This window comes from Schistocerca gregaria, chromosome 3 (assembly GCF_023897955.1).
Source record: "Schistocerca gregaria isolate iqSchGreg1 chromosome 3, iqSchGreg1.2, whole genome shotgun sequence".
NCBI classification, from domain to species: domain Eukaryota; kingdom Metazoa; phylum Arthropoda; class Insecta; order Orthoptera; family Acrididae; genus Schistocerca; species Schistocerca gregaria.
Genome location: NC_064922.1, coordinates 850218117 through 850242280, shown reverse-complemented (window position 1 = coordinate 850242280; position 24164 = coordinate 850218117). Strand labels below are relative to the sequence as shown.

The 24164-nt window shown below is 44.5% G+C and overlaps 1 protein-coding gene across 1 annotated transcript in view; it reads left to right on the top strand.

The window, feature by feature from the left end:
- LOC126354787 (uncharacterized) overlaps positions 1–24164 on the top strand; it is a 117024-nt gene that overhangs the window by 27498 nt on the left and 65362 nt on the right. Inside the window, exons 2-3 of the mRNA XM_050004695.1 lie at positions 15119–15298; positions 21174–21330. Of these exons, the coding sequence (XP_049860652.1) occupies positions 15120–15298; positions 21174–21330 (336 nt within the window). The 5' untranslated portion in view covers position 15119. The remainder of the gene's footprint in view (positions 1–15118; positions 15299–21173; positions 21331–24164) is intronic.

The window sequence follows — 24164 nt, the reverse complement described above, 5'->3', positions numbered from 1 at the left end:
CGCGAATTGTAAATGGTTGCGAAAACACACTTGACCTCTTGGCCACAAACAATCCAGAGCTGATAGAGAGCATCATGACTGATACAGGGATTAGTGATCACAAGGTCATTGTAGCTAGGCTCAATACCATTTCTTCCAAATCCATCAGAAACAAACGCAAAATAATTTTATTTAAAAAAGCGGATAAAGTACCACTAGAAGCCTTCCTAAAAGACAATTTCCATTCCTTCCGAACTGACTATGCGAATGTAGACGAGATGTGGCTCAAATTCAAAGATATAGTAGCAACAGCAATTGAGATATTCATACCTCATAAATTGGTAAGAGATGGAACGGATCCCCCGTGGTACACAAAAAAGGTCCGAACGCTGTTGCAGAGGCAACGGAAAAAGCATGCGAAGTTCAGAAGAACGCGAAATCCTGAAGATGGGCTAAAATTTACAGACGCGCGAAATTTGGCACGTACTTCGATGCGAGATGCCTTTAATAGGTTCCACAACGAAACATTGTCTCGAAATTTGGTAGAAAATCCGAAGAAATTCTGGTCGTATGTAAAGTACACAAGCGGCAAGACGCAGTCAATACCTTCGCTGCGCAGTGCCGATGGTACTGTTATCGACGACTGCGCCGCTAAAGCGGAGTTATTGAACGCAGTTTTCCGAAATTCCTTCACCAGGGAAGACGAATGGAATATTCCAGAATTTGAAACACGAACATCTGCTAGCATGAGTTTCTTAGAAGTAGATACCTTAGGGGTTGCGAAGCAACTCAAATCGCTTGATACGGGCAAGTCTTCAGGTCCAGATTGTATACCGATTAGGTTCCTTTCAGATTACGCTGATACTATAGCTCCCTACTTAGCACTCATATACAACCGCTCGCTCACCGATAGATCTGTACCTACAGATTGGAAAATTGCGCAGGTCGCACCAGTGTTCAAGAAGGGTAGTAGGAGTAATCCATTTAACTACAGACCTATATCATTGACGTCGGTTTGCAGTAGGGTTTTGGAGCATATACTGTATTCAAACATTATGAATCACCTCGAAGGGAACGATCTATTGACACGTAATCAGCATGGCTTCAGAAAACATCGCTCTTGTGCAACGCAGCTAGCTCTTTATTCGCACGAAGTAATGGCCGCTATCGACAGGGGATCTCAAGTTGATTCCGTATTTCTAGATTTCCGGAAAGCTTTTGACACCGTTCCTCACAAGCGACTTCTAATCAAGCTGCGGAGCTATGGGGTATCGTCTCAGTTGTGCGACTGGATTCGTGATTTCCTGTCAGGAAGGTCGCAGTTCGTAGTAATAGACGGCAAATCATCGAGTAAAACTGAAGTGATATCAGGTGTTCCCCAGGGAAGCGTCCTGGGACCTCTACTGTTCCTGATCTATATAAATGACCTGGGTGACAATCTGAGCAGTTCTCTTAGGTTGTTCGCAGATGATGCTGTAATTTACCGTCTAGTAAGGTCATCCGAAGACCAGTATCAACTGCAAAGCGATTTAGAAAAGATTGCTGTATGGTGTGTCAGGTGGCAGTTGACGCTAAATAACGAAAAGTGTGAGATGATCCACATGAGTTCCAAAAGAAATCCGTTGGAATTCGATTACTCGATAAATAGTACAATTCTCAAGGCTGTCAATTCAACTAAGTACCTGGGTGTTAAAATTACGAACAACTTCAGTTGGAAGGACCACATAGATAATATTGTCGGGAAGGCGAGCCAAAGGTTGCGTTTCATTGGCAGGACACTTAGAAGATGCAACAAGTCCACTAAAGAGACAGCTTACACTACACTCGTTCGTCCTCTGTTAGAATATTGCTGCGCGGTGTGGGATCCTTACCAGGTGGGATTGACGGAGGACATCGAGAGGGTGCAAAGAAGGGCAGCTCGTTTTGTATTATCGCGTTATAGGGGAGAGAGTGTGGCAGATATGATACACGAGTTGGGATGGAAGTCATTACAGCATAGACGTTTTTCGTCGCGGCGAGACCTTTTTACGAAATTTCAGTCACCAACTTTCTCTTCCGAATGCGAAAATATTTTGTTGAGCCCAACCTACATAGGTAGGAATGATCATCAAAATAAAATAAGAGAAATCAGAGCTCGAACAGAAAGGTTTAGGTGTTCGTTTTTCCCGCTCGCTGTTCGGGAGTGGAATAGTAGAGAGATAGTATGATTGTGGTTCGATGAACCCTCTGCCAAGCACTTAAATGTGAATTGCAGAGTAGTCATGTAGACGTCCACCCGGCCTCCCGCATGCCCACTATACGCCTTCGCTCAAAGTCCGTCAACTGCACATACGGTTCACGTCCCCGCTGTCTCGGCTTGCTACCAGTGTTAAAGACTGCGATGGAGCTCCGTATGCCACGGCAAACTGGCTGACACTGACGGCGGCGGTGCACAAATGCTGCGCAGCTAGCGCCATTCGACGGCCAACACCGCGGTTCCTGGTGTGTCCGCTGTGCCGTGCGTGTGATCATTGCTTGTACAGCCCTCTCACAGTGTCCGGAGCAAGTATGGTGGGTCTGACACACCGCTGTCGATGTGTTCTTTTTTCCATTTCGAGGAGTGTAGAACATGATCCGCCGATGTAACCTCTGTTTACAAGTCAATGGCGGCATTCTTGAAACTCTACTGTAATTGAAGTAATTATGTTCCGTTAATGTTGTTATCTCTTGGTAAGAAAGAATTAAAACTTGTTTTTGTTAGTTTTTGTCCTCACTGGAAAACATTAGAAAAAGTGTTTTCTTTCTCGCATGGAGCCTCCCAATCATCGTTAGTTTAATTAATTTCATCCATAGAAAACTCTTCTTTCAGGAAAGTATGACATTAGAGAAAAATATTTGTTTCAGGGTCCCTTACAATCCCAGAATTTGTCGGCCAAAATAATTTTCACCCTGTATAATCATTCTGAAACCTTCCTGTGTCTCCAGTTCTCTTCCGGGTATATAATCTTGATTTTAGACCAGGTGTCAGTGATGATTAAATTCTATTCTGTGCAAAATTCCACTAAACAGTTTTCTCTTCCATTCATTGCCCTCCAGTCCATGTTCTCCTCCTATACTTCCTTCTCTTCCTTTTTCCTAGCCGGCCGCGGTGGTCTCGCGGTTCTAGGCGCGCAGTCCGGAACCGTGCGACTGCTACGGTCGCAGGTTCGACTCCTGCCTCGGGCATGGATATGTGTGATGTCCTTAGGTTAGTTAGGTTTAAGTAGTTCTAAGTTCTAGGGGACTGATGACCACAGCAGTTGAGTCCCATAGTGCTCAGAGCCATTTGAACCATCCTTTTCCTACCACTGAATTCCAGTCACTCACCACAATTTAACTCTTACTATCTGAATAATTTTTTTAATCCTATCACACATTTCTTCAAATTGTTCATCGTCTGCGGAGCTAGTTCACATTCACATGCAAATTTGTATTACTGTGGTAGGTGTTGGCTTCGTGTTTATATTGACTATGTTGACTACGATAATGTGTCCACTATGATGTTCATAGTAGCTTACCTGCATTCCTATTTTCTTATTCATTATTAGGCCTACTCCTGCGTAACCAATACGTCATTATGTGCTGATAATTAAGTAGTGACCTAAGCAGATGTACTGTTCTTCTCGCCACCACACTTCAATAACTCCCAATATATCTAACTCCAGCACATCCATTTTCGTTTTTGAATTCTTTAACTAACTTATCTGATTAAGAATTATAACATTTCAATTCAGACCCGTACACTACCAGTTTTGTTTTGCTGATGACAACATCCTCCTGAGAAATCCCCCATCCAGAGATCCAAATGAGGGGCTACTTTGCCTCCGGCATATTTTATCGAAAGGGATGCCGTGATCATGAACCCATACTGTAGAGCTGCTTGAACTTGGGGGAAAAATATGGCTGCAAATTCCCCTTGTTCCAGCCGTTTACAGTAGCTGCGCAGCAAGGCCATGTTCGTTGATGTTACAAGGCCAGATCAGACCAACATGCAGAATGTTACCCTGCAACTATTGAAAAGGGTGCTGCCCATTTTCAGGAATAAGGGTTTAGTCTGGCTTCTTCGCAGATACCCGAACGTTGTGGCTGTTTCTACATCTATCTACATCTACATCTACATCCATACTCCGCAAGCCACCTGACGGTGTGTGGCGGAGGGTACCCTGAGTACCTCTATCGGTTCTCCCTTCTATTCCAGTCTCGTATCGTACGTGGAAAGAAGGATTGTCGGTATGCTTCTGTGTGGGCTCTAATCTCTCTGATTTTATCCTCATGGTCTCTTCGCGAGATATACGTGGGAGGGAGCAATATACTGCTTGACTCTTCGGTGAAGGTATGTTCTCGGAGCTTTAACAAAAGCCCGTACCGAGCTACTGAGCGTCTCTCCTGCAGAGTCTTCCGCTGGAGTTTATCTATCATCTCCGTAACGCTTTCGCGATTACTAAATGATCCTGTACCGAAGCGCGCTGCTCTCCGTTGGATCTTCTCTATCTCTTCTATCAACCCTATCTGGTGCGGATCCCACATTGCTGAGCAGTATTCAAGCAGTGGGCGAACAAGCGTGCTGTAACCTACTTCCTTTGTTGTCGGATTGCATTTCCTTAGGATTCTTCCAATGAATCTCAGTCTGGCATCTGCTTTACCGACGATCAACTTTATATGATCATTCCATTTTAAATCACTCCTAATGCGTACTCCCAGATAATTTATGGAATTAACTGCTTTCAGTTGCTGACCTGCTATTTTGTAGCTAAATGATAAGGGATCTATCTTTCTATGTATTCGCATCACATTACACTTGTCTTCATTGAGATTCAATTGCCATTCCGTGCACCATGCGTCAATTCGCTGCAGATCCTCCTGCATTTCAGTACAATTTTCCATTGATGCAACCTCTCGATACACCACAGCATCATCTGCAAAAAGCCTCAGTGAACTTCCGATGTCATCCACCAGGTCATTTATGTATATTGTGAATAGCAACGGTCCTATGACACTCCCCTGCGGCACACCTGAAATCACTCTGTTGTACGGCTATATGTATTATTGAGGCATGACTCCCAACCTTGGTTACCTGTACAGGTGTAAACAACGGTGTCAACCCCTTCAAAATAGACCTCAATAGACATTATACACTTATGTCAATGCTTTTTAAAATCCCTGAAACACTTCGAGAATGTCTGCCCCTGGTAACTGAGTGGCCAGCGCGGCAGAAGGTCATACCTAACGGCCTGGGTTTTATTGGAGATTTTCTCCGCTCAGGGGCTGGGTGTTGTGATGTCCTTATCATCATCATCATAATCATCATCATCATAATCGTCATCATCATCTTGATCCTTTCATCCCCATCGACATGCAAGTCGCCGAAGTGGCGTCAACTCGAAAGACTTGCACCAGACAAACGGTCTACCCGACGGGAGGCCCTAGCCGCACGGCATTTGCATTTACTTCTGGAGTTCGATGTATGGCATAGTTTTTAGCTCTTTCAGCGATGCGTTTTTAATCTCGTCTATCCTTGTAAAGCCATGGCCTTTTAAGATTTTCCCTATTTTTTGAGAACAGAAAAAAATCACTTGGGACCAGGTCTGGCGAATATGGAGGCTGGGCCCTCATAATGTGTTGCTTCTGGCAAAATAAATAAATAAAAATTATCGTGGTGCAAAACCCACGAATTGTTTCGCCACAAATCTGGGCGTTTTTTTCCCGACTGCTTCATGCTAATGGCGTTGAACCTATAAGTAGTACTCCTTATCGATCGTTGCATCTTGTGAAAAGAACTCGTGGTGCACTATGCCAATAAAACTGAACGCAGTGTGCATAAACTCCACATCTGATCGAGGTTGAGCTCGTTTCGGCCTTGCCGATCCAGAATACTTCTACTGGAACGATTGAACTTCTGTTTCGATGTACGAGAGGCGTTCAATCAGTAATGAAACACTTTTTTCCTCGGCCGATTTCGCTTGAAAAAGTGCAGTGTTTGCTGCGGGACATTGTGGAGTATTCCCGCATCATCCTCTATAAGTTCATAAAGTTGCGGTAGGTTGCAGAGCAATATGTAGCCTTCAAAATGGCGTCAGTAACGGAGGTGTGTTCCAGTCGGAGAGTTATCATTGAGTTTCATAAGGCGGAAAAAACGGAGCGTCGCAGATACTCATAGGTTGTTCCAGAATGTCTACGGAGACCTGGCACTGAACAAAAGCACGGAGAGTCGGTGGACGAGGCGTCTGTCATAGTCACAACAAGGTCGCGCACACCTGTCCGAGCTCCGGCGTGCTCGCCGGCCCTGCACAACTGTGACACGTGCAATGTTGGACGTATGTTCCCTCTCATTTGAGGTGATCGATGGATCACAAACAAACACCTAATTACATGACTGGATGTCCAGTTGGGGCACTGAGGTGAGTGGCCCCTGGGTTCCTCGCTGCCTGATGGAATATCATAAAGAGCAATGGAAGACCGTCAGTAATAGGACAAAGTTCGTACAGTCGCACGTTGCATTGTTGCCAAATTTATTCAAGATGGCGGCCATAGATATGGCAATGTCACAATTACGTCATGGTGGCAACTTCAAATTTTGCCAGGAAAACAGGTCCCTCTCCCCTCCCCTCCCCTGACAGGAAGTTCAAATTTTGGTCACTTGTGCTTCCTCCACTAACTTAAGACACTAAGTCATCCGACCGCCACCTCTTCCTTGGAATTGGCGGTAAAAGGACTCACCCTGTGCTTTGCTGCTGGATTCAATGGATGTAATTCTTTATTTTACAGGCAGTCTTTATTTAAACAATTTGACGCAGTTGCTCTAACCAGTGTGTTCATCATGAGGTCCAGAGTCCAATTGGCCTAGTACACAACACTGCCACCAGAGGGCGCTGTCATCCCATGGCTCTTTGTGGGGAAAATGGCGGAAAAACGGCTCAGCCTGTTCTGGGATGCTGGGGAGAGGAAGAACTGTAGTTTATTTTGGAACAATTTATTTAAGAATGGATTTCATCTAGATTATTTAATACAGTGATACGAAATACTCCCTCTGATGTGCTTGGTGTCACAACGCACAGCCTACAGGCCTGCAAACTACTCGTAAATCAGTGAAACAATGCAGTAAACTGATGTGCAATTGTAAAAATAACGCATGTAAAACGCTCTGCAGACACCCACACTAATTACAGACTGTCCAAATAATGCAATAAACAGCATAGAAACCTGAAAACTACTCGTAAATTACCGAAATAATGCAGTACACTGATGAGCAGACGTGAAAACAAATAGTAAATTATCAAAATAACGCATGTACAACGCTTTGCAGACACGTGCGCTAATTCTAAACTGTCCAAATAATGCAGTTCACAGCATACAGACATGCAAATTATTCGTAAATTACCGAACTTGTGCTGTATAGCGTTTCGCACAAATAGAGCTCTGCCACCGCCGACTTGTTGGGGTACCCAAGTTGAGTGTGTCTCTGATGTTCTCGGCAACAACATTTTATGGCGCGCACTGTCTGTACAATATGTCTTCCCACATTGATACGGAATCTGGTATATGCCGGCCTTCCGCAAACCGAGATTGTCTTTGACATTTCCCAATAATACTCAAGTTTTATTTGGTGGGCAAATGACAGTTCATACTCTGTGTTTCTCAATATTAGTCCTATTTTTACCGATAGTGCGCCAGTGTACAGTATATAGGGAGTGCCTATCTCTTTCTCCGTGACTTCTTCCGTCTTCACACTCGATACTGTAGAGGTGGGTTGGAGAGCTCTTAAATTCTCAAAATAATGCATGTAAAACACTCTGCAGACTCATGTACTGATTCTCAACTGTTCAAATAACGCAGTACACAGCATACAGACGTGCAAACTTCTTGTAAATTGCCGAAGTAATGCTGTATAACAGTCTGCGAGTGTGCTCACAACGCTTAAACAACCGAAAATAATGCAGTGCACAAACACTCACTGCAGGTAAATACCGCTTTCAAACTATCGTCAACCGCAACGTATTTGTGAACTGTCCACAACAATAGTACCAATGCTTGTAAAACGTCGCCGCCGCTAGAGATGAACGCAGGGGCGCGAGATATTGTTCTCAGGACGCTGCCGTCTTCAGCCAGCAGGTGGAAGTTGCGCCTATTTACAGGTATACAGTTAGAATTCTTCGATTGCTATACTGATGTCACATGTCTATGTAACTAAGAGCCAGGTCACCCTCTGGAAATGCACGTGTTCACCAAACTACTGTGGCTGAGGCATTCCTGCCTGTCCAGTGCTGAGAGAGATGTTTGCAGAGTAGCTCACCGTCACAGATGCAGCCAAAAGGTTCTCAATGTTATACTGACATCACAGGTCTTTGTAATTAAGAGCCGAGTCTCCTCTCTGAATGCACTAAACAAATGCGTTGCAATGCTTCCCAGAATACCACAAGGTGCATTCTCGCTAGCGATCCTAACGGGACATGCGAGACGCCTCCGACCATGTACATGTTTACGCAGCCACCACGCGTACCTGCCAGTCCAACGCAGACCTAATTTCCAAGAGCGAGCTGTTTGCATAGTGACTCACCCGCGAAGGTGCAGCTAAAAGATGCTCAATGTTATACTGACATCACATGTCTTTGTAAATAAGAGCCAGGTCTACTTCTCAGAAATAGTAAAGTGCTGCAGAAATAGTTAACGACCGCTTTTGTAGGAGCTTTCGCTATATCTCAGCTTATCTGCATGGAAATTCTTGCCATGACCAGAGCTGTTTACGAAAATAGCCCAGAATAACACCGAATGCATTCTTCCTGATGAGGCACCCCATCTGTCATAGGTTACCCTACCAGGAAATCGCCAAGTCCTGCTTTCGACATACATCTTAGAAACAGTAAACATTCTCACCACTATTTAGAGGATCCTACGACCCAGCGCAAAGGATGCCTTGTGAATTATTGGACCATTCTGATTGGCTCTTACTGAATTTACTCACCAAACTGCTGCTGCTGCCGCCAGTGCGGGAGCACTGTCTGCCATTGTTTCTGCACACGAGACTTTCAGTGACAAAAGTATTTTGTACAAATCGCCGTATTGCACTGACAGTTAAACCCTGCAAAACTGTCCTACAGATCGTCAAATACGGAAAGACACTTGCTCAATTACTTTGCTCTGCGACTGAGGATGGAAGCTTGAATATTGCAGCGTGAAACCGATCCCCACGTACCATATCAATGCAGTAAACAAACAATTCGCATCGTGCGCCATACAAGTCGCCCCCTTTTGTGACATGCATATAGCTATCGACCGCCAGACACTCGTACATATACCACTAAGACAGACGGCATAAGCACATGCACTGTATATACTCCTCTCAGCACTACATATTTCCCGTTACGTCGAGCAGTCATCCTTTGTAGCCGACGGTCACAAGTCATCTGCCCCCGACGTATGACCAGAGCGCCCTCACCGGACCGAAGTCAGTTCCAAACTATTGTACGAAGTCCGGCTCGTTTTCCCTCGGCACAAAGGCGTTACTGTTTATGGCCCCTGCTTGCTTGCTTTCTACACCCGGCTCCAGACTCTGGGATTACAAGAACATATGTAATTTCACATGGTTTGCCAGAATATCATACCGTATTCGCGATACTTCTCGATGCCAAGCACATAGCAATATCGCTTACACAGCAGTATTGCTTGCGCAGTATAATTCCAAAGATATAGACTGCAAATTATTTCTCTAGAAATCTGACACTTTAGCGAGGTGCGTCGTGATGTAAACCACTTAATAACTAGAAACTTATCTTGGCTGCAAAGATCTTTACCTGAAAACTCGCAAAAAATAGAGGAAACTGGTGTTTCCATTCTCGAACACCGATGTCAGTGATATAACAGATTCTAAATCATCCGTATAATTTACGAAGTCAACTAAGGTGTTTCTCTCGTCTAGAGGACCAGCAAACATGTCCTCCACCCGTCTTTCACCTGCTAGATGCACACACCACAATCGACGTTCTCTCAGGTAAATAAAGGGACGAACTGTGCAAAAGCAGTCAACATGAAATTTACATGGGAGGGAATAATGGTCCAGTGCAAACACACGTCCATATTGAATCTTCTCAAATTTCCATGCGATCACGAAAAGCATTCCAACACATACTAAGTAGTAGTTCGCTATTCGGCTGTCTAGAGGATGACACAGTTAAGTCAGCTACATTCCTACATCTCAACAGGCCTTTCCATTTGGACAGCTCCTGCCATTAGCGGGAAACGTGAATCATTCCCGCCACAGACCACTGCCGGCGCGCCACGCACCCCTAGACAGAATCCTCCTAAGAAACTGGCCACATACATACACTCCTGGAAATGGAAAAAAGATCACATTGACACCGGTGTGTCAGACCCACCATACTTGCTCCGGACACTGCGAGAAGGCTGTACAAGCAATGATCACACGCACGGCACAGCGGACACACAGGAACCGCGGTGTTGGCCGTCGAATGGCGCTAGCTGTGCAGCATTTGTGCACCGCCGCCGTCAGTGTCAGTCAGTTTGCCGTGCCATACGGAGCTCCATCACAGTCTTTAACACTGGTAGCATGCCGCGACAGCGTGGATGTGAACCGTATGTGCAGTTGACGGACTTTGAGCGAGGGCGTATAGTGGGCATGCGGGAGGCCGGGTGGACGTACCGCCGAATTGCTCAACACGTGGGGCGTGAGGTCTCCACAGTACATCGATGTTGTCGCCAGTGGTCGGCGGAAGGTGCACGTGCCCGTCGACCTGGGACCGGACCGCAGCGACGCACGGATGCACGCCAAGACCGTAGGATCCTACGCAGTGCCATAGGGGACCGCACCGCCACTTCCCAGCAAATTAGGGGCACTGTTGCTCCTGGGGTATCGGCGAGGACCATTCGCAACCGTCTCCATGAAGCTGGGCTACGGTCCCGCACACCGTGAGGCCGTCTTCCGCTCACGCCCCAACATCGTGCAGCCCGCCTCCAGTGGTGTCGCAACAGGCGTGAATAGAGGGACGAATGGAGACGTGTCGTCTTCAGCGATGAGAGTCGCTTCTGCCTTGGTGCCAATGATGGTCGTATGCGTGTTTGGCGCCGTGCAGGTTAGCGCCACAATCAGGACTGCATACGACCGAGGCACACAGGGCCAACACCCGGCATCATGGTGTGGGGAGCGATCTCCTACACTGGCCGTACACCTCTGGTGATCGTCGAGGGGACACTGAACAGTGCACGGTACATCCAAACCGTCATCGAACCCATCGTTCTACCATTCCTAGACCGACAAGGGAGCCGGCCGCGGTGGTCTCGCGGTTCTAGGCGCGCAGTCCGGAACCGTGCGACTGCTACGGTCGCAGGTTCGAATCCTGCCTAGGGCATGGATGTGTGTGATGTCCTTAGGTTAGTTAGGTTTAAGTAGTTCTAAGTTCTAGGGGACTAATGACCACAGCAGTTGAGTCCCATAGTGCTCAGAGCCATTTGAACCATTTTGAACCGACAAGGGAACTTGCTGTTCCAACAGGACAATGCATGTCCGCATTTATCCCATGCCACCCAACGTGCTCTAGAAGGTGTAAGTCAACTACCCTGGCCAGCAAGATCTCCGGATCTGTCCCCCATTGAGCATGTTTGGGACTGGATGAAGCGTCGTCTCACGCGGTCTGCACATCCAGCACGAACGCTGGTCCAACTGAGGTGCCAGGTGGAAATGGCATGGCAAGCCGTTCCACAGGACTACATCCAGCATCTCTACGATCGTCTCCATGGGAGAATAGCAGCCTGCATTGCTGCGAAAGGTGGATATACACTGTACTAGTGCCGACATTGTGCATGCTCTGTTGCCTGTGTCTATGTGCCTGTGGTTCTGTCAGTGTGATCATGTGATGTATCTGACCCCAGGAATGTGTCAATAAAGTTTCCCCTTTCTGGGACAATGAATTCACGGTGTTCTTATTTCAATTTCAAGGAGTGTACTTGCTAAGGACATGACCCATGTGAAATTCGGATCGAGACTGCTGTCCTGGTTGACAAGATTTCTAATTCGATGACCATCTGTTCTGCCACTGCAGACTTGTATGTTTAGCCAACGTGAACGCCCCTCACATGTTCTGAACAGTGTATCGAGACGTATTGCTATGTCTGATCGATGTAATGGATGCCACACTCGCAACTGATGCTGTAGACACCAGCTGCCCATAGCCCTAGATGCTCTTTGACTAACTTGGAACATGGTCCTGATTTTGACTGTTGACAAGAATTAGACTTTTATGTTCTCCATTATCCTGGCAATCTTGGTTGTGGCCGATCCTGTGTATGGAAGGAACGACGGGCGCTTGGTTTCTCCTTCTGAGTTCTTTTGTTTGTTCTTCTTAGTCGGCTGGAGAGTCCGTGTTATTTGCATCTTCGACCAGTAGAAGCTGTAACTCGTCGTATACGGCTCACGCTCTGTGTACCAGTATTATTAGCACAGATTTGCATTGCATTGGATGGTGGCAACTATTGGCATTTACGTATGCATCCATGTGTCTCCTCTTCCTATAGACAGAATGTCCCAGGTTGAAATCAGGATCTTATTTATCACTATTTTAGGATGACTAGGCGTCCGCTTTTTTTTTTCATTTCATGATTAATCTGATGTTGTGTACGCTGTTAGGGAGGCACAGGAATTCTTATAGGTTTTCTTCTTTATGCAGCCATTCCAAGAATGTGACGTCCATATATCTGTAAATCCCTTTGGTGTCAGGTGTGTGATTCTGAAAGCTGTTTCCGCAAGGTGTTCCTTATGTAGGTTATCGATGCCTGGCGCCAGAGGCGATCCCATGGTGACAGCGTCTACCTGTTCATAGAACTTTCAGACAAACTGGAAGTAGCTGGTGGTGAATGCATGTTGAAACAGTTTCACCATGACGCTCTCAAACTGACTGTAGTAATACAATAAAATCTTCTAGCTGTACCCACGTGAAGAGAAGTGATGTCGAAGCTGACTAACAGATCACTCTTACCCAGAAGTATCCCCTGAAGCACTTTCACTGTCGTTTTTTTCGACGTAGTGTGGAAAGTGGTGCATGAGAGGTTTCGGTAGCTGTGCTAGGTGTTTGTTTATGCCTTACGTTTTAGCGATAAAGCCAAGGTGGTACTGGTGGCCTGGGGTACACCAGTCTGACCATATCCCCATCTGGCATCATAGCTAGTCGATAACGTCCAGGAGGCAATTATTCAGGTTCAGAGGTTGGTAATGGGAGATCCACATTCATGCGACAGTGACAGCGCCCAGCGCCAGCCAACCAATAGCCACACTAGTGTCGTGTCCCCTGAGCTTAGGCACCTCCAGTGCTAAGGTTCACGAGGACAAAGCGATCGTCCAACTGCAATTGTGCCCAGTTTTTACTGAGTGGAAGACGGGTTATCGGTGAATTGTTGTGTTGCTGTAGTCTAGATCAGTCTAGTATCGACATAATGTAGTCGCAGCATTCTGTACAAAAGACTTGTATCTGGAAATCATCAAGGAGTCATCTTATTGAAGTTAAGTAGAACATAATAATTTCCGAGAGCTTTTATTCTGCATCAGAACCATGCACTGTCGCAACAGGTCTTGAGTACTTTTAGCAACGAGATCACATAGTCACTTCACCTTGTCTGGATCTGAGTTGTTGAGGAGTGAGATGGTATTCCTTGTAGAATACTCCTTCACTTGGTTGTATTCTGGATACTGTAGTAGCATCTCAAACATTTGCCATCATTCAACTGACTGTAACACTGTAACAGCACTGTCGCATTGCCTTTGTCAGCTGCAATTTTTTCGGATGTTTTGGGCATGAAACGTGATGCAGCAAAATTACCAAATTAACGTCACGTACACCTCTCCCAGGAACTGCTGAATCAAGTCGACAACAATCCAGAACTTGTAAATAAGGTTACAACAGGTGACAAAACAGGGGTATATGGGTGTGATGCCGAAACCAAGGCCCAATTGCCCCCAATGAAAAATACCTAAAGAGCCAAGACCGAAAAAAATTCGACGAATTCGATCATGAGTGAAGGTTCTTCTCATTGTTCCGTTCGAATACAATGGGAAAGTGCATCATGAGTTCCTGGCTTTTGGCCGTACGGTCAATAAGAAATTCTACCTGGAAGTTATGCGCCGTCTGCCTGAAGCCGTCTGACGAAAACGACCAGAACTGTGGCAAAACCACTCATGGAAACTGCATCCCGTTAACTAATGCTTCTGCTCACACCTCATTGCTTGTCTGTGATTTTCTGACAAGAAACAAAACCGTTATGTTGCCTCAGCAGCCATATTCGCTGGGCATAGCCCCTTCTGACTTCTTTCTATTCTCAAGAGAACCATTAAAGGACATCGTTTTGCCATCATTGATGAGATGATGATAACAGAATTGCTGAAATAGATGAACATTGTGACAAAAAGTGAGTTCCAGAAGTGCTTCCAAGATTGGGAAAAGCACTGACACTAGTGTATTATATCTGATGGGCAGTACTGTGAAGGAGACAAAGTTGATGTTGAAAAATAAAGATTCTTTAAGAAAAACAAAAATTGCCGTTACTTTCTGATCACACCTCGTACATACTCAAGACAAAATACACACATTTGTGAAGGAAATGTGCCAGTCTATCAGATAAAAGTGAACCTCACCGACTATGCCACTGTCCCCCTGCCAACCTCAATATATGGCTTTACTTTGATAACTTCCACTTTTATCTTAAAAATACTTAAATTTATTTGTTTGTGGTAAATTAATGCCTATGAGTATGCTGACAAAATTATCATAAAGGAAGAACAAAAAGGAGAAAATTTTCATTAAAGGTGCATGATAAAATGGAATGCAACAATACTGTTTTATGAGTAACTGTGCAGTGTGGTCAAAGAAAACCAGCTTCCATGCCTCCTCAGACTTCTGAAACGTCGGCCGTGGTGGCCGAGCGGTTCTAGGTGCTTCAATCCGGAACCGCATGACTGCTACGGTCACAGGTTCAAATCCTGCCTCGGGCATGGATGTGTGTGATGTCCTTAGGTTAGTCAGATTAAAGTAGTTCTAAGTTCTAGGGGACTAATGACCTCAGATGTTAAGTCCCATAGTGCTCAGAACCATTTGAACTAATGAAACACTTTAATTCTGTGCAGGATGGGTACCCGTGTAGCAGCTACTGCTGGACATTTCCCAGACAAGAGCTTATCGGGAGTGCCACGACTATTGGAAGACCTCGCTCGGCTTGCCGAGGATCACGATTCTGCAGACATTGTCTTTCTTGTGGGACGAGAGGAGGTCCCTGTTTATGCTCACAGGCTTATACTCATGGTCAGGTACAGTATATGGACTCTTTTTTTCTGTTATATATCATCTCACCAGTTAGTTGGGAGTTACTAAATACATGTCATATGATGCTGCAGTGCCAATCTTTTTAAAAATTAATTTTACAAAGAAACAGATTGGCTGACCAGTACTTAAATTCAAAAGCAAAATTCAAAATAATGCTGTTAGACACAAATAAAAATAGAAAAAAAACTATTCTAAGATTTGAAATAATTATCCACATGAGGGAGGAAACAGGGATAGGTTGGCAAAGGTTGCTCAGACCCCAAGTTGAGAGGGACCCCATCCATTGTGAGGGCAAGAGGAAACAATGATGAGAGGAGAGGTGTAAGAGAGAGTTTGCTGTCAAAGTTAGGTCATTGGTGAGTACTGTGTCAACTTCAGACCGCCAACAATAGAAGTACAGAGAGAGAAGTAAAGATACATTATGGGCAAGAGAAATCAGAAGTGAAGAGAATAGGGCAACTAAAAACTAGGATAAAAGCAGAATAGGGGGCACTGGAAAACCAAAAGGAGAGACAGAGAAGGAAACATGAAGATAAATGAGTAAATAAATAAATACTACAAAGCAGTAAGTATGTTGATTAAGTTTAAGTGAAGAAGGGCAGTAGCACACATGGATGTTCCAGTAAAGTAGTGTTAGGTTCGAGGATCCAAATGGCACATGTTGTACAGTAGACACTCAGGACCCTTCAATCATCCTGTAGAATATGCTTAGTAACTAGTTACTGTCTGTAAATGCAGACAATTATGTCTCCTTTCATCTGCTCAAATCAGAATTTCACCTACTGACATGGCACACACGAGCCAGTGAAACTGGCAAACGCACCTAATATCATGTAGGACCCCTGCGAACACACAGAAGTGCCACTGCACAATGTGACATGGATGCGACTAATGTCGGAATTACTGCTGGAGAGAATTGACACCATGAATTCTACAGGCTGTCCATAAATCCATAAGAGTACAAGGGGGTGAAGATCTCTTCTGAGCAGCACATTGCAAGGCATCCCAGATGCGCTCAATAATGTTCATGCCTGGGGAGTTTGGTGGCCAGCGGAAATGCTTAAACTCAGAAAGTGTTCCTGGAGTCACTATGTAGCAATTCTGGAGGTGTTGGGTGTCGCATTGACCTGCTGGAATTGCCCAAGTCTGTCAGAATGCACAATGGACATGAATGGATGCAGGTGATCAGACAGGATGCGTACATATGTGTCACTTGTCACAGTTGTATCTACACCTATCAGGGGTTCCATATCATTCCAACTGCACATGCAGAGCCTCCATAAGCTTGAACAGCCCCCTGCTGACATGCAGGATCCATGGATTCTTGAACTTTTCTCAATACCCATTCATGTCCATCCACTCGATACAATTAGAAACGAGACTCATCTGACCAGGCAACATGTTTCCAGTCATCAACAGTCCAATGTCAGTGTCGATGGGCTCAGGTGAGGAGTAAAGCTTTATTTCGTGCAATCATCAGGGATACATGAGTGGGCCTTCAGTTCTGAAAACCCATACTGATGATGTTTCGTTGAATGGTTCTCACGCTGACACTTGTTGATGGTCCAGCATTGAAATCTACAGCAATTTGCGGAAGGGTTGCACTTCTGTCACATTGAATGATTCTCTTCATTCATCTTTCATCCCATTCTTGCATGATCTTTTTTCAGTGATAGCGATGTCGGAGATTTGATATTTTATCGGCTTCCTGAGATTCACAGTACACTAATGAAATTGGTTGTATGGGAAAATCCCCATCGTTACCTCAGTGATGCTGTGTCGCATCACTCGTGTGCCAACTATAACACCACGTTGAAACTCACTTAAATCTTGATAACCTGCCATTGTAGCAGCAGTAACTAATCTTACCACTGCACCAGACACTTGTTGTCTTATATAGGCTTTTCTGACCAAAGTGCTGTATTCTGCCTGTTTACATGTCTCTGCATTTGAATACACATGCCTATACCAGATTCTTTGGTGCTTCAGTTTGCAGGTGACTGAAAAGTACACCGTGGAGAATATGTGTTACCAATATTAGTGACACACAAAGAAGGGATGCGACTCATAGTCAAGCAACATAGGGGGACCGACGTATCTTTTGGCGCAGCACTTGGCAGGCATGCTAAGACCTTATGTGGGCAAATGTGTACACCATATCTGGAACTCGACGGACTTCATTGCCCGTCTGAAGGAGATGACAGTACAAGAATCTGACATCATGGTCAGCTTCGATGCCGTCTCATTATTCACACGTGTCCCACTGGAAGATTCTCTCCACAGAATCAGTGAGAAATTAGTGCCTGAACTGACACAACTATTCCGGCACATGTTAACATCTATGTACTTTGTCTTTACTTGTCAATACTACGAGCAGACCGACGGAGTAGCCATGGGGAGCCCACTCTCCCCGGTGGTGGCCAACCTGTTTGTGGAGAGTTTCGAGAAGGAAGCACTGGAAGCCGCCGAACTGAAACCTGTATGCTTCTTTCGCTACGTGGATGACACGTTCGTCATCTGGCCTCATGGACAGGAACAGCTACAGATTTTTCTACAACATCTAAATTCGGTCCACAGTAACATTCAGTTCACCATGGAGACTGAGAAAGATGTAAAACTACCCTTTCTTGATGTCCTAGTGGAAGATAGGTCTGATGGCTCACTGGGACACAGTGTGTACGGCACGCATACACACACTGACCTGTACCTACATGCCTCCAGCTGCCACCATCTGACGCAGCTTAATGGAATGCTCAACACCTTGGTACATAGAGCACACTCAATCTCTGATGAACAGAACTTGCCAATGGAACTCGAACACCTGGAGACCATGTTCCGCAAAAATGGGTATGACAACCACCAAATCCAAAGGGCCTTCCAACGACAGAAGTGCAGCAAGAACCGAGATGAAGAACAACCCAAAGAAGAGAAGCAAGCTCGGGTCTTTCTGCTGCTTGCTGGCAATGTGTCGTCAAAAATAGGGAGACTGTTACAGTGACACAAGATTGACACAGTCTTCCGACCACCAGCAAAGATTTGTGATCTCCTACGAATGGCAAAAGATGACATAGGCCTTAAGAAAGTGGGCGTGTACAAAATCCTGTGCGGCTGTGGCAAATCTTACATCGGCCAAACAGTTCGCACGATTGAGGACCGATGCAAGGACACGAACGTCACACCCGCACATGCCAACCCAGCCATTCTGCCCTAGCAGAACACTGAATTGAAGCCGGACACACAGCGAAATTTGAAGAGACAAAATTCTGACGGCCACAAGTGCCTACTGGGACAGTATCTACAAGGAGGCCATAGAAATTCGTGTAACAGATAACCTCATCAACAGGGACACCGGGTTCAACTTAGCAAGGCCTGGAAACCATTATTAATCCATCAAAGAGCAACAGCACGAGCAGACGCGAGATCCTTCTGCGACGGCAGACAGAGATGAACTGCAGCACCTACCACCGGGTGTGGCTGCAGCTACCTCCCCCCCCCCCTCCTCCCACCACGCAACATTCCGCTGGCCGTCCATGCCGGGGTACGACTCGGGACCCCGCAGACATTAATACCACAGCAGAGCGCAGACAGATCATTCCATCAGCACCACCTGATGATGGCGGAGTCCCATGTTGCAGCCCCATCGTCCCTGCATCCTCAAAAAGTACTGGTCTGGGTCACCATTTCTTCCAAAGGAATCATTGACCCATTTTTCAGATCCGAAACGATTACTGCATCATGCTATCTGGACATTCTTCGTAAATTTGTGGTGGTACAAACTGCCTTAGACGACACTGCGAACACCTTTTGGTTTATGCAAGATGGTGCCCGGCCACATCGCACGGCCGACGTCTTTAATTCCCTGAATGAATATTTCGATGATCGTGTGATTGCTTTGGGCTATCTGAAACATACAGGAGGTGGCGTGGATTGGCCTCCCTATTCGCCAGACATGAACCCCTGTGACTTCTTTCTGTGGGGACACTTGAAAGACCAGGTGTACCGCCAGAATCCAGAAACAATTGAACAGCTGAAGCATTACATCTCATCTGCAGACACGTTGTCAAAGGTTTCGGATAATTTCATTCACAGACTACGCCATGTTATTGCTACACATGGTGGATATGTGGAAAATATCATATTATAGAGTTTCCCAGACCACAGCGCCATCTGTTGTTGACAATTGTAACTACTGTAATTTCGAAAGTTTGTCTGCCTGAAAATGTACTGTTGTCCCAAGCATATTGCAACAAACGGTGTATTTCTATCGCTGCTCGTTTAGTTTGTATTGCCGTTTCAAATATACCAGTCATTTTTTAAACACCCTGTATCTGGAAGGCAGAGAGCTCAGCAATGATTAGTGCTGGCAGTTTGAACTGCACATCCAAGACAGTGCTTTTGGGACAACCATGTAGCCCCTGTGTCAGGTTGTCACCGTTTATTGGGGTGGCCCTGTAAGTTGCTAGAAAATGACAGAAGGAATTAGGTGCATCATTAGACATAATTCCTTGTGAAGCTACGTTTTGAAAGGGCAGATATATGATTCCACATGACAGTTGGAGGCATGGTGAAAACTGTGATGCAAATGTGTTGTATCTCACTATGGGCATAAATCTGTTCGAAGTCGTGTAAGATAAACACTGTCTGATTATCGGAAACCAAATGCATCGGGTCTCTTCAGGGGTAAAGATTTTTTTAAAGGGCAACTGGAGACACATGGGACATAAAAAGAAAGTGAAAAATATGGCAGCAAAATAAAGTGGATATACTCCCACAGCTCGCCAGTGTCAGACCAGGAAGAGGACTGCTAAGGAGGTGCAGCTTGATACTCCCAACAGGCAGAACATTGGCAAGCCAGTTCTTGATGATGAATTCAATATTTGGCCAGAGTACTTTTCATTCAAAACAGGTCCCAATGGGCAACATGCATGAGACACAGCACTTTTGGTTGAAGAGAGGGGAGAATCAGAATGCAGCAGTGGTCCTCTTGCAAGACCCCACAATAGAACCTCTTGGTGTAGGTGTAGTTGATGCCACTGTGGTCTGTAAGGATGCAATTTGGGCTTGGAAAACACGTCCAACCAACTGTGTCATACAAAGTGAGCGAGACAGCATTGGATTCTTGCAGGCATTAGCCATGACACAACGCGATGTTAAGGGAAAGACTGATTAGTCAAATCCAGATCTGAATCAAGCTGGAAACACACCAATTTAATTGGGTGAAGACTGGTGTGGGTCCAAGGGAAATCAAACTGCACATCAGTGTTTGCATGTACCATCACTGCTTGATAATGGATACAATAATGAAAATTAGATAAGTACAGAAATCGGCAGTCCAATCTGCTAAGCAACGCTGAGGGCCAAGGTTAGTGAGCAACACATGATGCTCCATGGCAAGATGAAACTTCTGTGAAGTGTATAAATGATACCAAGGGCCTCCCACTCTATTTAAAGCTTGAGAAGATTGTTGATAGAAAGTTGGTTCAGTGGGTAAGACAGTTCAACTAGGTTTGCAATGTGAATTTTCCATAACAGCATATGCTTTTAACTCTTTTATATTCACAGGAGGCAGCATTTTATTTATTGCTGCAACACAATTACTTGTTTGTTTCAGTCAGTTTCCGAAGAATTTGAATCGTAAATATACCAAGACAGGTTTCATGGAAGAACACTTTTGCAGATTGCATTTCAGCCATATTTCAAAATATTGCAAACTGGGATTGGTTCACTAAAGTTTAACTGTGTGTTTAAACAGTTATTAATCAACGGTCAACTGAATATGTCACATAAATTTAATATTGTTATAGTATAATATGAAATTTTCATCATTGTGATAATGATAGACCAAATGTTTGTGCACAGGTGTAAAAGCTTCCAGACGGCCAAGCGTGGTGAAGTGTGCCGCATCCCGGGCTGCTCTGTGTCCCCAGCAGCCCCAGGCACGCCCACCCCAGTGCGACTGCCACACTTCCAGCCAGACACATTCCGCAACTTTATGCTATATGTATACACTGGAAAGGTATGTAACTGTTTTCTTTCTCTTCTTTTTATTTGCCCTCAGCCCAGTAGTATGCCTGTTATAAAATGTCTATAAATTATGAGTGACATTTAATGTTTGTACAAAGGCTAGTGAAAGAAACAACAAAAAAGCAATAGGAGCAATGTTCTTATTTGAAATGAGTCAAGATATATATAGGAATGTCCATCCACAGTAAAGTATGAACAATTTTAAAGCCACGCACTTTCTAAAATTGCTAGTCAAATACAAACAACACTACAAAGTAGGTACCCACTACACAGAACATGCAACACATTGGCAGGAGAAACAAAGATGTACAGAAATCAGAAAACAAAGGTACTCAAACTTCATTTCTTCAGTGACAGCCTTCGACTAATTGTAATTGTTACATCACCCCCCCCCCCCCCCCCCCCCGTATCCCTGTCCTCCTGATCCCCCAAACCTTGTAGAACAGAGCTCCTGGTATGAAGGGATGTTTGTGACATACAATCTTGCCTGCCCTTGTGAAGAATAGATGTGAAGCAGGCACTGTGTGGCAAGGCGCTGTGGACGGACATAAGTTTAAAACGCATTTCTTGATTTGTTATAATAAGAATGGAGGCTCTCTTGGGGGTGGTCTCCGCAGCTGAAAAACTCCAAAGGAAATTTGATGGGCTTGCCACTTTTCAGGGTAATGCTTCCCACTCTCAAAGGATATTTTTGGCTCAGAAATGGGTGGTTTGGGCAATACATGGTATAAGCTGGCGAAACTCTTGTCGACCCCTATTCATTAGTCTGGGTATTCTGGCATTGGCCTCTTAATATATATATTCTTTACTGTCATTTCTTGTTAACAGTATCAGCTTACTCCCAAGAATTAGTCACTTTCACTCAGTTAATACTAGGCAGAAATCCAATCTGCATTTGGATCAGACTTCCTTGACTCTTGTGCAGAAAGATTTGCAGTATACTGCTGCATTCATTTTCAATAAGCTACCACAAGAATTCAAAAATCTTAGCAGTAATCCACACACCTTCAAATCAAAACTGAAGAGCTTCCTCATGGGTTACTCCTTCAATTCTGTCAAGGACTTCCTTGGAAAATTAAGCTGATTCCTATGTTATATTGTTGACTGCATTTACATAAACTTATGGCTTGCCATTTTTTGAGTTCATAAACATTTTATTTTATCTGTTGTTTTTTTATGTTGTAAATTCATGTACTGATACATTCCATAACCTAGGAGATTTGTTTCTCAATTTGGTCCTAAGGAACGAGACATGTAAAATAAAAAATTAAAAAAAATACATGAATTCTGCTACTGAAACACTAATATTGGGTTTGAATGCAGCACTTAGAGACACCAGTACTGGAGGTAAAGGTGACAACCAAGATGAATCATCATACATCAGGACAGATTCTGAAATTGGTGTTAATGTTCCAACATTCCATTACTTGCTGGGTGATAACTGGTTGCATGATGATGTGTAAAATCACATAAGTTTACCCATTCGTGGAACAAGGTAGACTCAAACTGACAGCCTTGGTCCATAATAACATCATCTGGACAGTCAAACAGAGAGATATCCAAGTGATTAGAAAGGTCTGTGTGACTGTTGCCACTGGAAAGTAAATGATGGGCTCTGCTTCAACCTAGCAGTTAGACTTATCAATTGCCAAAAAAATATACTTACAGCCTTGAACAGGCATGAAAGGTCTAACCAAGTCAATATGGATATGAGAAAAATGCTGTGTAGGTTTCTTGAAAGAACAATAGATTTTTTGACATGGTCCCACCCTGGCCGCCTGGCAAGCCAAACATCTTGCTTCATGCCCAGCCATACAAATCTATCAGTCATCTTTCATATACAGCAGTTGGCTACAGGTTGAGCAACACCACAAACTAAGTCACAGACTTATATCCAAAAACCAAATGGAAAAAAAGGTCATGGTCTGTTTTGAGAAATATTGTACTGTACCAGGAAATTGTCCATTTGAAGGTTCTGTAGATGCAGTCCCATACTTTGGTTCTTGGTTGGCTCTTGTGGTTCCACATCAGCGTCTTCTGCCATAAATTTTGGATATCAGTAGTAAACTGACTGATAAATTTCTAATGGTGGAATTGTATTTGTGAGAATGAGTCCAGTGGGGTTTTGAAATCAAATGGAACTAGTTTTTGATTAATAAAAGCTGTGAAGTGGCATGCTTCCAAATTCAGCCTGAAATGCTGAATGCCTTCACATACTGCTAACAGTTCTTAGTCATACGTGCTCCATTTAGTTCATGACCCTACAATTTGTGGGGAAAGAAACTGAGCAGTTGCCACACACCTCCTATGTGCTGTTGAGGAGCTGCCCCTAGTGCTGTCTGGCTATCATTTATGACAATAGCCAGGGATGCAGAAAGGACAGGTTGTGTAGTAAACACATGACATCTGTTAAACTGGACCTATGGTGTCCAAGTGACAGGGTGCTGACCCCCTCAAGTTGGCCCTGACAGCATTGCAATGAGTGACACCTATAAAGCTAAAGCATGGGGAAGATGGTGTCTGTAGAAGTTTGCCATACCCAGAAAATGACATAACTGTTGGAAGGTATCTGGAAAAGCAACAGAATGAATCATTTAAATTTATTTAATAAAGGCTCAATGCCAAACGGTTAACCCAATGCCCCAAAAATTTCACTTATTTCTGTCTGAGAACATAATTGTCTTTGTTAATCTGTAAACTGTGCTTTTAAAGTCCATCAAAAGTAATTCGCTGATGTTTATCATAGTCTGATGGAGATTTTGAGAAAACTAACACATCATTCAAATATGTGGAACAGCAGGGCAGGCGACAAAGCACTTCATTGAT